General features: G+C 32.9%; 1 protein-coding gene across 5 annotated transcripts; it reads right to left on the bottom strand.

The window, feature by feature from the left end:
* Window positions 1–1,838: 1,838 nt before the first annotated feature.
* Window positions 1,839–9,141, bottom strand: LOC126698725 (uncharacterized). Of its 5 annotated transcripts, XM_050396128.1 has the most exons (10): window positions 8,860–9,138; window positions 7,797–8,074; window positions 5,493–5,658; window positions 5,353–5,384; window positions 5,112–5,237; window positions 4,843–4,968; window positions 4,408–4,707; window positions 3,842–4,171; window positions 3,379–3,738; window positions 1,839–3,172 (listed from the first exon to the last, which is right to left on the bottom strand). In XM_050396128.1, the coding sequence occupies exons 1-10, from the start codon at window positions 9,023–9,025 to the stop codon at window positions 3,038–3,040; spliced, it is 2,019 nt and encodes a 672-aa protein (XP_050252085.1). In that variant the 5' UTR covers window positions 9,026–9,138; the 3' UTR covers window positions 1,839–3,037. The 5 variants fall into 5 exon arrangements, with proteins under 5 accessions (XP_050252085.1, XP_050252083.1, XP_050252084.1 ...); XM_050396126.1 differs by having other exon boundaries at window positions 5,353–5,658; window positions 8,860–9,140; XM_050396127.1 differs by having other exon boundaries at window positions 3,379–3,726; window positions 5,353–5,658.
* Between the last annotated feature and the right edge of the window lie 3,934 nt (window positions 9,142–13,075).

The following is a 13,075-nucleotide window of genomic DNA, read 5'->3' as shown; positions in this document are numbered from 1 at the left end:
TGGATTTTCACGTGGTTAATGAATCCTAATTACTGAGGAGTTTTTTTTTTTTTTTTTTTTTTTTTTTGAGAAGCTACTATTGTACTAAAAAGAATCAATGTGGGATATTTTTTGGAAATTAAAGCCCTCATGGTAAATTTAATTCATGAAAATAAAAAATTTCTTAAACGTAGTTTTTCAAGGAATAATCTATTGAGGCCAAATTTTTGTTTTTACAAAAATAATGGAAGCCCTCACAGTAAGGGGAACCTAAATCATCAAAAGAATAGGAATTAAGAACCCTCCTAACAAAACCCATAAACACAAATTTCAGTTTATATTATGGTTGGGTAAAGAAAATGGAGAAAATATTATATCATGGCCTAATTCTTCAAATTTTCCTTTTCAAACACAAGAAAATTTTGAATTAGAACCTAGAAGAAGTTGTAGACACCCCATTTTGTAACCAATGAGTCCACAACCTTGTGTTATAGTAAATTTTTTTTTTTTTGAGAGATAATTACAACATGCTACTAACCTCGTAACTCAAATCCTTTCCCCCCCAGACCTCCAAGCACTTTGTGTATGATAAGGTGCCAATTCAGTTACAAGACCTTTAGCTGTGTTATAGTAATTTAAAAAATAATCTAGGAGCAAAAATGTTGTTTGAATGGTTCGATGAACATGAATTTCAATTTAAAGAATATGATGATCGAACCATTCAATCAACAGATCAAGCTACATCAAGTTTTAAAGTTCATATGCATTCCAATGCGTTAAGGCATGCTCAAGTGATTATGGGTAGTTTATTTTGATTGGTCCTTATTGGATTAGTTAGAATTAATTCATGTAAGAATCCCATTGGTTTATTTTTAAGACAAGAATTTAATTAAAAATGATAAAAAAAAAATTTAGGAGATAAAGCCCTAAATTTTGATTTTTGATTTTCCCTCCTTGAAAAGAAGAGGGTAAATTGGAGATCAAAAAATTGGATCATTAAAATAAAATTTTGATCATAGTGGCTTTAAAGTAGCAAAGAAAACTCATGATTATCCTTAAACAAGTTAGAATATTAACCAAAACATTCCAAGGACGAAGTTGGAGCCAAAATGTACCCAGGGCAAAGGTGCCAATTAGCACCTTGTATTAATTACTCACTCTTTTTATTATTATTCAATTTGGAACTTCAATCATATTTGTATACCTAACAATCTCCTCCTCACATGTGAGTTATTGCCTCTTTGTGAGTTACGAACAACAATTACCAGCTCTCTCTTGCCTATGGGCTATTTTTTTTTTCCACCAATGCGTCATCTATGAGACGTTTGACTTTTGTATGTCATCCATGAAAGCCGTGTCGCAGCCCTGCATGTTCATCCATAGACACCTGCCTGCAAGTCTATGTCCATGGAAACCTCTTGTAGAAATTTTGAGAGAGAAGACTTAATATTGTACAAACAATATCGTGTTAGTTTCAATTGTAAAACTACCACCATTGAAAGCAGCCCATTTTAAAGTGTGAATGCACGAAGAATGTATCATTAACAATAAAACATTGAAATTTGACAATCAATAAATCCTTACCTATATGACATCCCAGTAATCATTTAAAACTACCGGATCATATAAGCCAAAAGCCCCTTACTAGAGCACCTTCAACCTTGAGGTCGTAGACCATGTCACTCATTCCCATCCTGTGTGCATTAGCCTTTTTCATTGTACAGTTCAATTCTAGCTTGACTTTCTCACTGATAACAATTTTCATGCATTGTTCTTTGTCTAACACACAATAAGCATCTTAAAAACGCCCACATTCCAGCAAACAAGTTTGTGGCCATGTACCTTAAATCGAATATAACTGTCCCAAAGATTAAAGAAGATAATATTAAAGAAAATCTCCTGTTGAACACTTTATTACATGTTTACAGAAAAACGACAATTATCCAATACAACTGAACATAAATCGCATTGTATACAGATTTAACAACAACAAAGTCTTGCTCCAATCTTTTAGTTGCCAAATCCTTCTACTAATTCCAAACGATTGCTTGATTCATTATATACATATAGAACTGGTTCACAACACCAGCAGATGATGACGTACTGCACTTGTAAGGTTCACTTTGTAAGACGACCAAAGCTATCCAGTGCTCATCAACATCATACACGGGAAGGTATTTAGTATCACCAGGATACCCACTCCATGTAAGAAGAGATCCCGGAGATATAAAATACAAATTGCATTATACACAGAAGTGAAGACTGTACTTGTTTTCACTCTGTAACGAAGTCTGAGGGTTGCTAAAATCTTGATCAGGATCTTAAATCTCACAATTCTACAAATCTAAAATGTCAATGATTTAAACATTAATTTGAGTCTTTTAAGAGGGATTATTAAAATTCCAACCCAGATTGTGGTTTCTTTTAGAGAAACGTTTATACTGGAACCAAAGTAAGGAACCCAATTTGGTAGTCTTTTTAAGACTATTTTTCTGGGGGGTGGGGTGGGAAAGTGGGGAAGAGTAACAACCCAAGTTCCAATGACAATAAGTTGTAAAAGTAGGCCATAGGCCTTTGATTGTAAAAGACCATGGGTCTTTGGTTTGTAAAAGACTAGAAGTCTCTTTTTCTTTTGAGTTGAAAAAGAGTGAATCACTGTGAGAAGACTTTAGGGAATGTTTGCAAATGTAAGTGGGAAAAGGAAGATGACCCATTTTCAGCAAAATTCCCAAAACTTTGGCTGAATGTTGCTCACATGAGGGATTTTACATGTGGGATTTCAGAGAATATTAATAATTCTTTGACTTTTAGCTTTGTTTTTAAAGAATATTAAACTTTCTTTTGAACTTTATAAGAAAGACTAATATCCTTTTTAATTTAGCTGTCTTCAAAGAGTATTAAAAATTCTTCAACTCTTTCCAGGAAAGACTTTTTTTTTTTTTCATAAGTACTTCCCGAGAAAGCCATAATTTTTTTTTACCTTGTCTTATAAGTAATATTAAGAATTAATTATCTATCTAAATCATTGACATTCTTTAATTGCAAAATTTTAAGATCTTCAATCAGATCCTATGATCTGATCTGAAGACCCTCCCAAAGATCCTAGATATGATCCTGATTTTAACAACCCTGGTGAAACCTTTGGATTGATGATCTCTTCAAGGCACAACAAATCTTGATACTCTAGCTCAAACTGTTGCATAATAACAATGCAAGGTTAGTTTTCAGAAGACCAATTTATCTGAAGATCATAAACACAAAGAAACCACATCAAATATATCAAAAAGTACCCACAAACGAGTATAATGAATCTTAAGCTGCAAATTATCACAACTTGAAATTTGTTGGAAAAACTTGCAAGATCAATAAATAAAAGATATCTTGAGAGTTTTCACTTACCTCTGCGATGGCATCTGAGCTACGGCATGACCCATTGTCCTTAACAGAGACCATGTTTTCCTGGGTTTCATCATCAAAAGCAAGATTATTTTGACTGCTATACTTGTAACGAAAGCAGTGATCTGGGTTATAAGGAGTCAAACCCCAGGACTCGGAGATATTGGGAGCTGACTCATATGTGCCAGATTGGTGATGCACCCCCCAATGACTGCTGTTTAAGTCATTGGTGAAAGGGTAAGAGATGCAAGAAGAACCGAAATCTGCTTGCATATGCGAGTGTAATGGGGATAACATGTTGCAACCTAGTGGCTGTGGTGTGACAGGGAACATATTCAAGCCTGCCTCCACCTGCAAATCACCCTGATGTTAGAAACATAAACGAATAAGATAGGTACTTAACTAGATAATTACCCTTGGAAGAGAGATGCAATTGTTTTATGCTTGAATTTAATTCCTTTCTCACCTCATCAGATGTTATTTCTGCCACTTCTTTTGAAACATTAGTGTTATAGCCATTGTACTCAATAGGTGGTATAGTGCTAGATGTTATTGCATCAGAATTTTCTGCAGGACAACATCTGGGATAATTGTCTGCTTCACTGCCTAATTCTGGAGACACTGAAGCTGGTACTAGCATAGACTGTGCTTCTTCAAGAGAAGCTTTAACGGAGGTAGTAAATGAAACAGCAGGTGTAACGGAGGTTAAAGTTGGTGGGGAGGAAAAGTTGCAATCTAATGGCTCTGGTGGATGGGGATAGAACATTTTGAGTGCTTCCTCCATTTCCAGCTCAAACTGATAGAAGAAACATGAATAACCAGGATAAGTGTATAATTAGTTATCTGCACTTCCAATTCCCACAATTTTATAATAATAACAACCGTTCTAACCCTTGTAGCTCAACTAGTTGGCATCTCCTAGTGTTCAAATACCCCCTCCCCAATTGTAGCTATCAAATTATTATAAAAAATATATATAATAAAAAATAAATAAATAAACTGTTTAAAGCTGAAAGTAAAATCTTTTCTTACTTCTGCAGCTTCTAATTCTGCTACTTGATTTTCCGCAGTGTACGCATTATAACCATTGTTACATGCAAGGGGTGCAACAATGTAAAATCTTGGTCTGCCATTAGTAGGATGCTTTTCAGCTTGCTCCAGCAATGCTTGAGATGCTGGAGCCAATGTTGGTTCAGAATGTGTTTCTTCATAAGAAGATTTATTAACAATAAAAGTTGAAACATCAGGAGTGATGGGGGGTAAACTTGATGGAGAGTCATCTGGAGGCGTGAAACAGAACTTATTCAAATTTTCCTCCACATTGAAATCAACCTGATGGAAGAAATATGAGTGCACAAGATAAGTACTTAATTAATTTACTATACTTTCAATTCCACCCCTCCACCCCCCCAAAAAAAAAAACAAAAACCATAGATAGTGTTTAATGCTGAAACTAAGTCCTATCACCTCAGAATTGAATTCGTCACTTTTAAATTGAACAGGTTCTGTAGCATCAAACATCATTTCATCAGCATGAAAATCAAATGTGGATGGAGAGAACATATTCCAATATTTCTCCACATTGCAATCATCCTGATAGAAGAAACATGAGTGCACAAGATAAGTACTTGATTAATTTAATTTACTATACTTCTAAATTCGAAAAAAAAAAAAAGGGGGGGGAAGAAGAAGAAGAAGAAGAAGAAGTGTCTGATGCTGAAACTAGGTCCTATCACCTCAGAAGATGTCATTTCCGCCTTCTGTTTTTCTGCAACATAAGCATTTTGGTAGTTGTAGTTGTCATTTTTAAATTGAACAGGTTCTGTAGCATCAGACATCATTTCGTCCACATTAAAACCATCCTGATAGAAGAAACATTAGTGCACAAGATAAGTACTTGATTAATTTAATTTACTGTACTTCTCAATTCGCAAAAAACAAGAAGAAGTGTCTAATGCTGAAACTAGGTCCTATCACCTCAGAAGATGTCATTTCTGCCTCCTGTTTTTCTGCAACATAAGCATTATGGTAGTTGTAGTTGTCAGTTTTACATTGAACAGGTGCTGTATCATCAGACAGCATGTCGTCAGAAATTTTAACACAACAAGATTGATTACTTGTTTGATGAGTTTCAGCTAGCACTTCCAATGCTGGAGATACAGGAGCCAGCGATGACTTAGACTTTGTTTCTTCAATACAAAATGTCGTATCAAGTGAAACAGCAGGTCCACCTTTGGTATTCTTTTCTCGATCAACGAATAAACGAATAAGGACCAATGCCTTCTGCATAATGTTAAGCACCCAAGTGAATCAAACATCATTGCCTAATATAAACTACAAATTGAATTACCACAAAAATGCAAATAACAGTATGTAAATATGTATCAGAAATGTTATAACTAACAACAATGAAATAGAGGAGGTTGTCCTACAAAGCCATTTGATGTATAATAGTTTTCAGTTTAAGGAAGCACCATTAGTAAAGCAAACTCACAATGAAGGCATCTACATAAATTTTTTTGTGAGTCAAGGGAGAAAATAGTTTAAAATTTTCTTCATTGATTCTAGAATCCTACAGTGATTAAAAAAGTCGTTGTAATTTGAGGCTGGTGTAAGCACTTTCACACGAACAACTAAAAAAAATATCTATATACAATAACAAATTTAAATGGTTCAGTCAACTCCATGCCCACAGGCCACATCCCCAAGCAACAACGCCAATCAATATCAGCAATATGGATTAGAACCACATTCAACCAAACCTCGCAAATTGATTAGCACACTTTCACAAGCATCAAACACAAACACAGATGTCACAAACTCCAATTACACCCAATACAAACTCTTAATTCCAACTAACAAACTCATAAACAAGATACTCACAATCTCAAAACCTTAATACACCCAATGTTGCTCTTACATTAACAAGACAAACAAATTTTCAATTCAAAGATGTATCTTTCAACTCTAAAGAAACCATCAAACTAGTTTTCAAAAAAAAAAGAGAAAAAAACCCACTCCATGTTCTGCTAAGAGCCTCCTCCTCTCCTCAATGAGGGTAACTCTTGAGCTAAAACCACCAATCCCTAGCTACACTGTCTATATATAAGATTTCAGTATCTATCCCTTGATGGATTAAGAAATATCAAATTACTTATTAAATAAAAAATGGATTTTCATTCCACCAAGAAAATTCAAACCTAGTCAAAATAGGAATTTGTGACAATGGTTAACAAGAATAATGAATTATACCAATTCCTAAGTAGAAGGAGACAAATCCCACATTAGTACAAAGAGAAGTCAGGAGACACGATAGTCCTATATATAGAGTAGTAATGTAACTTTTGGGTTGTGTGTGATGATTCTAAAGAGATGTAACAAGATACAATAATCCTATAAATAAAGTGGTCATATTACTTTTGTGTTGTGTGTGAGAATCATAACATAGTGCTTTGCCAGTGCATTAATGGTGAGAACAGCTTTATTGTATTAAGGATTTGGGTAGTTTATGTTTACGGTTGTGGTTGTAATTCATATTATTAATAATAGATTTTGGTTGGCATTGTCTACCACAATAAATTTATAAATTACTTATCTTATGGTCCTTGCTATTTTATTATCTTATGTGTTGTTCACAACAAATTTGAATTAAAAGAATCATCCAAAAAAAATTTAAGAAAAAAACAAATAGCCAAAATAGATGCAGATTGTTTGGTAACACATTATCATACTTTTTTAAAGCACAATTTAAACTTTAATTTTTTCTAGGTATAGCTTTTTCAAAAGATCCATTTTCAAAAAGCTTAAAAATGAGCTGTACCAAACGAAGCACTTAGTCATCTTTCTTTTAGCCAAGCACGCAAAGTGTGCATTTAGTCTTTAATGTTAATAGTGCCTTTGATACTATGTTAAATAAATTGCAGATGAGTGCAGAAGCAAAAGCATAAAAGGGAACACAAGAGAATTATGTGGTTCAGCCACCACAGAGGAAACTCTAAAAGGCTCAGAAAACTGACTCAGGGTTTAGAGGAATTGGCCCTTAGATTTATTCCAATCAGCAGAAGTTTGGCAAGTTATCAAAGTTACACGACCATCTTTTTATTCTGAAGTTATAAGAGAATCATATAAACCAACAACCTAACCTTTTCAAGTAAGGATAACTCGATTTATTCACCAATTAAACATATCAAGAGATCATTATTCAGCAAGAATGTTAACCCACGCTAAAAATTACCAAATTTAACAGCTTCCACAATCTTTGCTGATTGAATCAATCCTCTTTTAATGAAGGTAAAAATGATTTTGGAGGCAAAACAATCTTTATTCAACAGAAAAAATAAATGAAAAAATCACTGGAGCAATCAAGAAAAAATCTCATGCTAATTTCACATCAATAAACAAACTAAATAGCAAAAGCCAACCTGACCGGGGTGTTTTCCATCAAACTCCTTCTGGGTGGTTCGGTACTCATACATTTTCCACTCAGTCCTCTCTCCGTTAGGGGAGCGCCCTATATGGTAGCTCAGTGACTTTTTCATTCCAATCACTTCCCCTCCAGACTTGACTTTCCGATCTTTACCAGTTGATTTCCAGAACCCTTTCTCAGTTGACCTGTTCATTGAATTCCCATTCTTATGCTTCAGGCTCTGTGCAGTGATGAAGTGCCACACTTTGTCCTTTGTAGGTATCCTAGCAAAACCTACAATCCAAGAAACCAGACTAAGCACAAAATTTTGACACCCAAAAAATGAAAAAAAATCAAATGAGCACCTATTTAATACGGGCATATTATGCTACTAGTAAGTAAACTACTAACAAAATATAAGTTACAAAGACCAAGAAGTCACATAATGAAGTAGATTTAACAAAAAAATTTACAAAGAGTGATTCAGAATTATGTTATCAAAGTCAGCAAAAAGGGAAAAAAAAATACTACTAAATTCAACATAACAAATTAATATGGTAGTTCAACATAACTTCATTTCCAGATCTAAAATGAGAAAATCAAATGATCTATCATATTGAGTAAGTGCTAAATCATTCTCTGAATTCGAAAAAAAAAATGAAAGTACTAATTTAAATTCAATCAACTACTTTTTTTTGGTTAAGGTAATGTTTTAAAGAAGAAAAACAACTATACAAGAGCAGAGGAACATACCCCCAAGAATTCATCAGTCTTTATACAAAAGAAACTGCAAACTAGATACAACATGAAACCAGACAACACAAAGACCAGAAAACAACACACACACACACACACACAAAGGTTAGAACTTAGGAATTGTATAGAATCTATAACAAACTAAAGTAACAAACTTGTCCAGCAAAAATCTATAACAAGCAACAATCTGTAACAATTAACAAACTAATAATACAAGAAACAAAAAAAAAAAAAAAAAAAAGTTCCTACCTTTAAAAACAAAAGCAATAAATTTTCCAAGAATATGAAGGTGGGTGTGTGATAATAAGAATTAAGAAAATTACTTGGCAGATCCCAGGGCTCATATTTATAAATATCAATTTCGGGTATACGCCAAGTATTTTTATTATCATTCCCAGTTATCTTCAGCTTCAGGTAGTCATCAATAAGCTCATCGTCTGTGGGACTAAATCTGTACCCAGATAGTAAGTACAAATCTGGGTCATCCATAATTCACACACACACACACTCTCTCTCTCTCTCTCTCTCTCTCTCTCTCTCTCAAGCTTTACTGAGAAACTCTCTCTCTCTCTCTCTCTCTCTCAAGCTTTACTGAGAAACTAGCTATAAGAAAGAAAATGAGAGAAAATGAGAGCAGTTGGTCTTGGTCTTCTTGTCTTTATACTACTTCAGCAGTAAAGCTTTTCCCACCCAAACTATACAATTAACCAAGTGGGTCCTTTTAACAGTGTCTCAAGGAGAATTTAAAAATGATTTTATCTTTTTTCTTAAATAAAAAAAATAGTAAGAATAATATTATAGATACAAACTATTTTACAATAATTTTGTGAAAATTAAAACTAATAAGAATTTACTACATTAATAATTTGTAAAAATGTTGTAAAATAGTTTATGACTATAACATTACTCGTTTTACTTTGGTTTGTTTTGCAATTTTTATAATTTGAGGATATTTATTAGTCTAATTAATGTTTTAAGGGCTTGTTTGAATTGACGGGAAAGGAAAGGGAGTGGAGGGGAGTAGAATAGAACTAGTTAAAAAAAGCTAATTTTGAGTTAAATCTACTTTACTCTACTCTTCCTTCTTCCTCCTCAGTTCAAACAAACCATAAATATATATTTGAAACCATAATTAGTAATTCCCTTAATATATTCTCTAGTTGAATATTTTGTTTCAGCAAAAAGAAAAAAAAGAAAAAAAAAAAAGAGTTGAATAGTTTGTCATCATTGCTACTCTGTTCCCCCTCATTGGTGAACATCATAGTGTGAACCCAAAAAAGTGGTGCATATAGGGTTTGAGTAGATGTAGAGTCTTTTGTGCTAAATAGAACACGTAATAATAAAAGAATCTAGTCACAAATTATTATGTATAAATGGGACCCATATTGTCTATCTTAAGGTGCAAGGAAGGAGTTCAACCATGTGGGTTATGGGTTTAGAAAATTCTTTCAAATTTATTACTTTTGCAATATTTGGTACATCTATGTGTTTGAAATTATCTTCTTTAATTTCTTTTCTTTCTTGTTTTACTATTTTTGCTTCTGTCTTTAAGTTTTGTAGTGTTATTAGTTTTATATTTGTTCCATATTGTTTCATTTTTGTCCTTTCTTTCTTATGTTTTTTCCCTTTTCTGCATTCCATAATATGGTGTTCATATTTCCTACACTTTATACAAACAATAGGTATATCTATAGAATTTTTCAAATTTAGTAAATAGTCTTTTTTATCTTTTAAGTGATTGGGTATATTATCTATCAATTTCATTATTATGTCTTTTTGTTTCCTTTTTCTTTTATTGACTTTAAGTGGGTTGGTTGATTTTAGTTCTTCCTTTTTCTTTACTTGGTCTATCTCTTTTTGCTTAACGCCAAACATTTCTATTAATTCATTTATTACGTATTTCTCAAATTCTAATTTACTGATTTGTTTAACAATTTTATTATGTTTATCACATTGTTTCTTAGTATGTCCATATTGTTTACATTTATGACAAATAGTATTTCCAGTGTGTCTGTCATTTTTCTCATTATTTGATGACTTAGTAGTATTTGAAACTGTTATGTCTCTTTTTTTGTCTATATCTAAAGGTGAATTTAAAATTTCTATCTTTTTAGTTAATTCTACCAAATTATAATTTTGAGTATATATTATGGATCTTTCAATTGATTTTAGTCTTTCATCAATTTTTTCCCTTAAACTATCATTTTTCTTGGAACTATCATTTTTCCATCCTTTGTTGACTAAACTATCATTTTCTTTCTCTTTCCTTATCATGTCTCTGTCTTTTTCTATATCTAATTTCTTACGTAGAGTTTCTTTTGAGTTGGTTAGCTTAAGAGTACTATTTCCTTGTCTTTCCATTCTTTCTATCATTTCTTTTACTATTCCTTTCTTTAACATTCATTTTTCTTTGTCTTCATCAATTATGTCTAGCTTCTTTTTTTGTTTTGTTTCTATAGCACTAGGATTCTTTTGTATTGTTATAATCATCAATATCACTGCAAATCTTTCTCATCTATCTGTATCTGCCAAAATCCACTTTTCATATCAAATTTAGAAAATATGGTTGCTTCTTGAAGTTTGTCAAGTAAATCTTTGTTATTGGAAATAGAATAAATACGTTTATCAGTTCATCATCTGTTTGCTTGTTCACACTTAGGCTAGGCACACACTAATAAGAAACATGGACTATGATGAAGGTTATAGCATAAGAGATATAGCCAATAACTGGTTAAATAGTAATATGGATTATGATGAAACAGATTCTGATTCTAACTATGATATAGATGATTGTAGGCGAAAACTATATTTTCATTCCTACATTTTCGCGAGATTCCATTTTGATCCCTATCTTTTATTTTCACCGCTTTTAGTCCCTATTTAGAAAAACGTCTTTCATTTTAGTTCTTTCCATCAGTGCCCTAATGGCAAAGTCCTACATGGCAGACATAACTATTAAAATAATAATAAATTTTTTTATTTTGGCATTAAAAAATGCCACGTCAGCATCTAAATTAAAAAAAATTATTAATTTTAACTAAATAAAAAAAATTAAAAATAGAATTAAAAAATAAAAATCACATGAATTGAGATCTAAGTGTGTCTTGAACAAGAACACAAACCCAAATCAAAAATTAAAAATTTCAAAATCACAATTTTCTCAAACCCAGCAAAATCATCAAATCCTAAAGCCCCAAAGTACCAAATCAATCAAAAAATACAACACAACCAATCCAAACAAAAAAAAATCTCAAACTTAGAAACATTAGTTTTTGAAATTGTTGGCCGATAACAGATCCGACTTACACAAGAAGATCTCAGACTTATTTGTATACATATTAAACAGATAAGGCGAGTTCTCGATCCGATCCCCCATGAGAAGCTCACCAAGATTCTTAGCGCTGTCCTTGACACCCCCTTGGGGCTTATAGAAAGGCAAATTGTAATAGCTAAAGGGCATTTTGGTTTCAATGGAAGTGAGAGAATTCACTTTCACCGATAATGGGTCAACCATGCCATGATTGTGGGGGTAACTACCCAGAAGATAAAACCCATACCCGGATTGAAATACCAAGCAAATGGTTAATACCCAAATCCTAAAATGGTTAGAGAGCCCTATTTTTGAATGAGTTTGTGTCAGATATGGATGACCCAGATTGGGAAATGGGTGAAAAAGGCAAAATTTGATGTGGGTTTTGGGTTTAATTGCATATTCAAATATGAAAACTACAAAATCTAATACAATTACATTAAGGAATAGGCAAAGATGAAAAGGATTTGAGAGGAAGTACGGATTTGATATCGTAGAGGGAGAGCTTAGAGACGAAAGGGTTGAGCTTCATGAGCAAAGCCATAGGTTGGCCGATCCCACCGGTAGCGCCCAAAACAGTGACCTTGCGCTCAGGGACAGAGTCCAATAAGTATGTGCGAGCACACACATAAGTATTGCTACTGCTAGTTCTGGCTATGGCAGATTGTACGGATCTCATGATGGAAGTCCTCATTTTTCCACACAAACAGATTGAGAGAGAGAGATGAGACTTTTTTTTGGTTGGCGAAATGAATGTGTTCGCCAACCAAAAACAGATCTCACGTTTTTCATTTTTCATTTTGGATTTTTCTGAGTTTGAGATTTTTATTTGGTGCTTTGGGGCTTTAGGATTTGATGATTTTGCTGGGTTTGAGAAAATGGTTTAATTTTTGGGAGATGAGACTTTTTTTGGTTGGCGAAATGAATGTGTTCGCCAACCAAAAATGGATCTAACGTTTTTTATTTTGGGTTTTTCTGAGTTTGAGATTTTTATTTGGTACTTTGGGGATTTAGAATTTGATGATTTTGCTGGGTTTGAGAAAATGGTTTAATTTTTTAATTTTAATTTCTGGGTTTGTGTTCTTAGATCTGGGTTTGTGTTCTTGTTATTCTTATTCAAGACACACTTAGATCTCAATTCATGTGATTTTTGGTTTTTATTTTTATTTTTATTTTTTTTTATTTAGTTAAAATTAATAAATTAATTTTTTAATTTAGATGCTAACGTG

The sequence above is a fragment of the Quercus robur genome, chromosome 9 (assembly GCF_932294415.1).
Source record: "Quercus robur chromosome 9, dhQueRobu3.1, whole genome shotgun sequence".
Classification (NCBI taxonomy): domain Eukaryota; kingdom Viridiplantae; phylum Streptophyta; class Magnoliopsida; order Fagales; family Fagaceae; genus Quercus; species Quercus robur.
The sequence above is the reverse complement of the archived record's forward strand: the minus strand, read 5'-3'. Positions and strand labels throughout refer to the sequence as shown.

Coding starts and splice junctions, on each gene's coding strand:
- LOC126698725 (XM_050396126.1), bottom strand. CDS start 9,025: ATGGATGACCCAGATTTGTACTTACTATCTGGGTACAGATTTAGTCCC. Junction 5,238..5,352: donor CAGAAATGACATCTTCTGAG/GTGATAGGACCT, acceptor TTCTTCTATCAG/GATGGTTTTAATGTGGACGA. Junction 4,172..4,407: donor CAGAATTAGAAGCTGCAGAA/GTAAGAAAAGAT, acceptor TTCTTCTATCAG/TTTGAGCTGGAAATGGAGGA.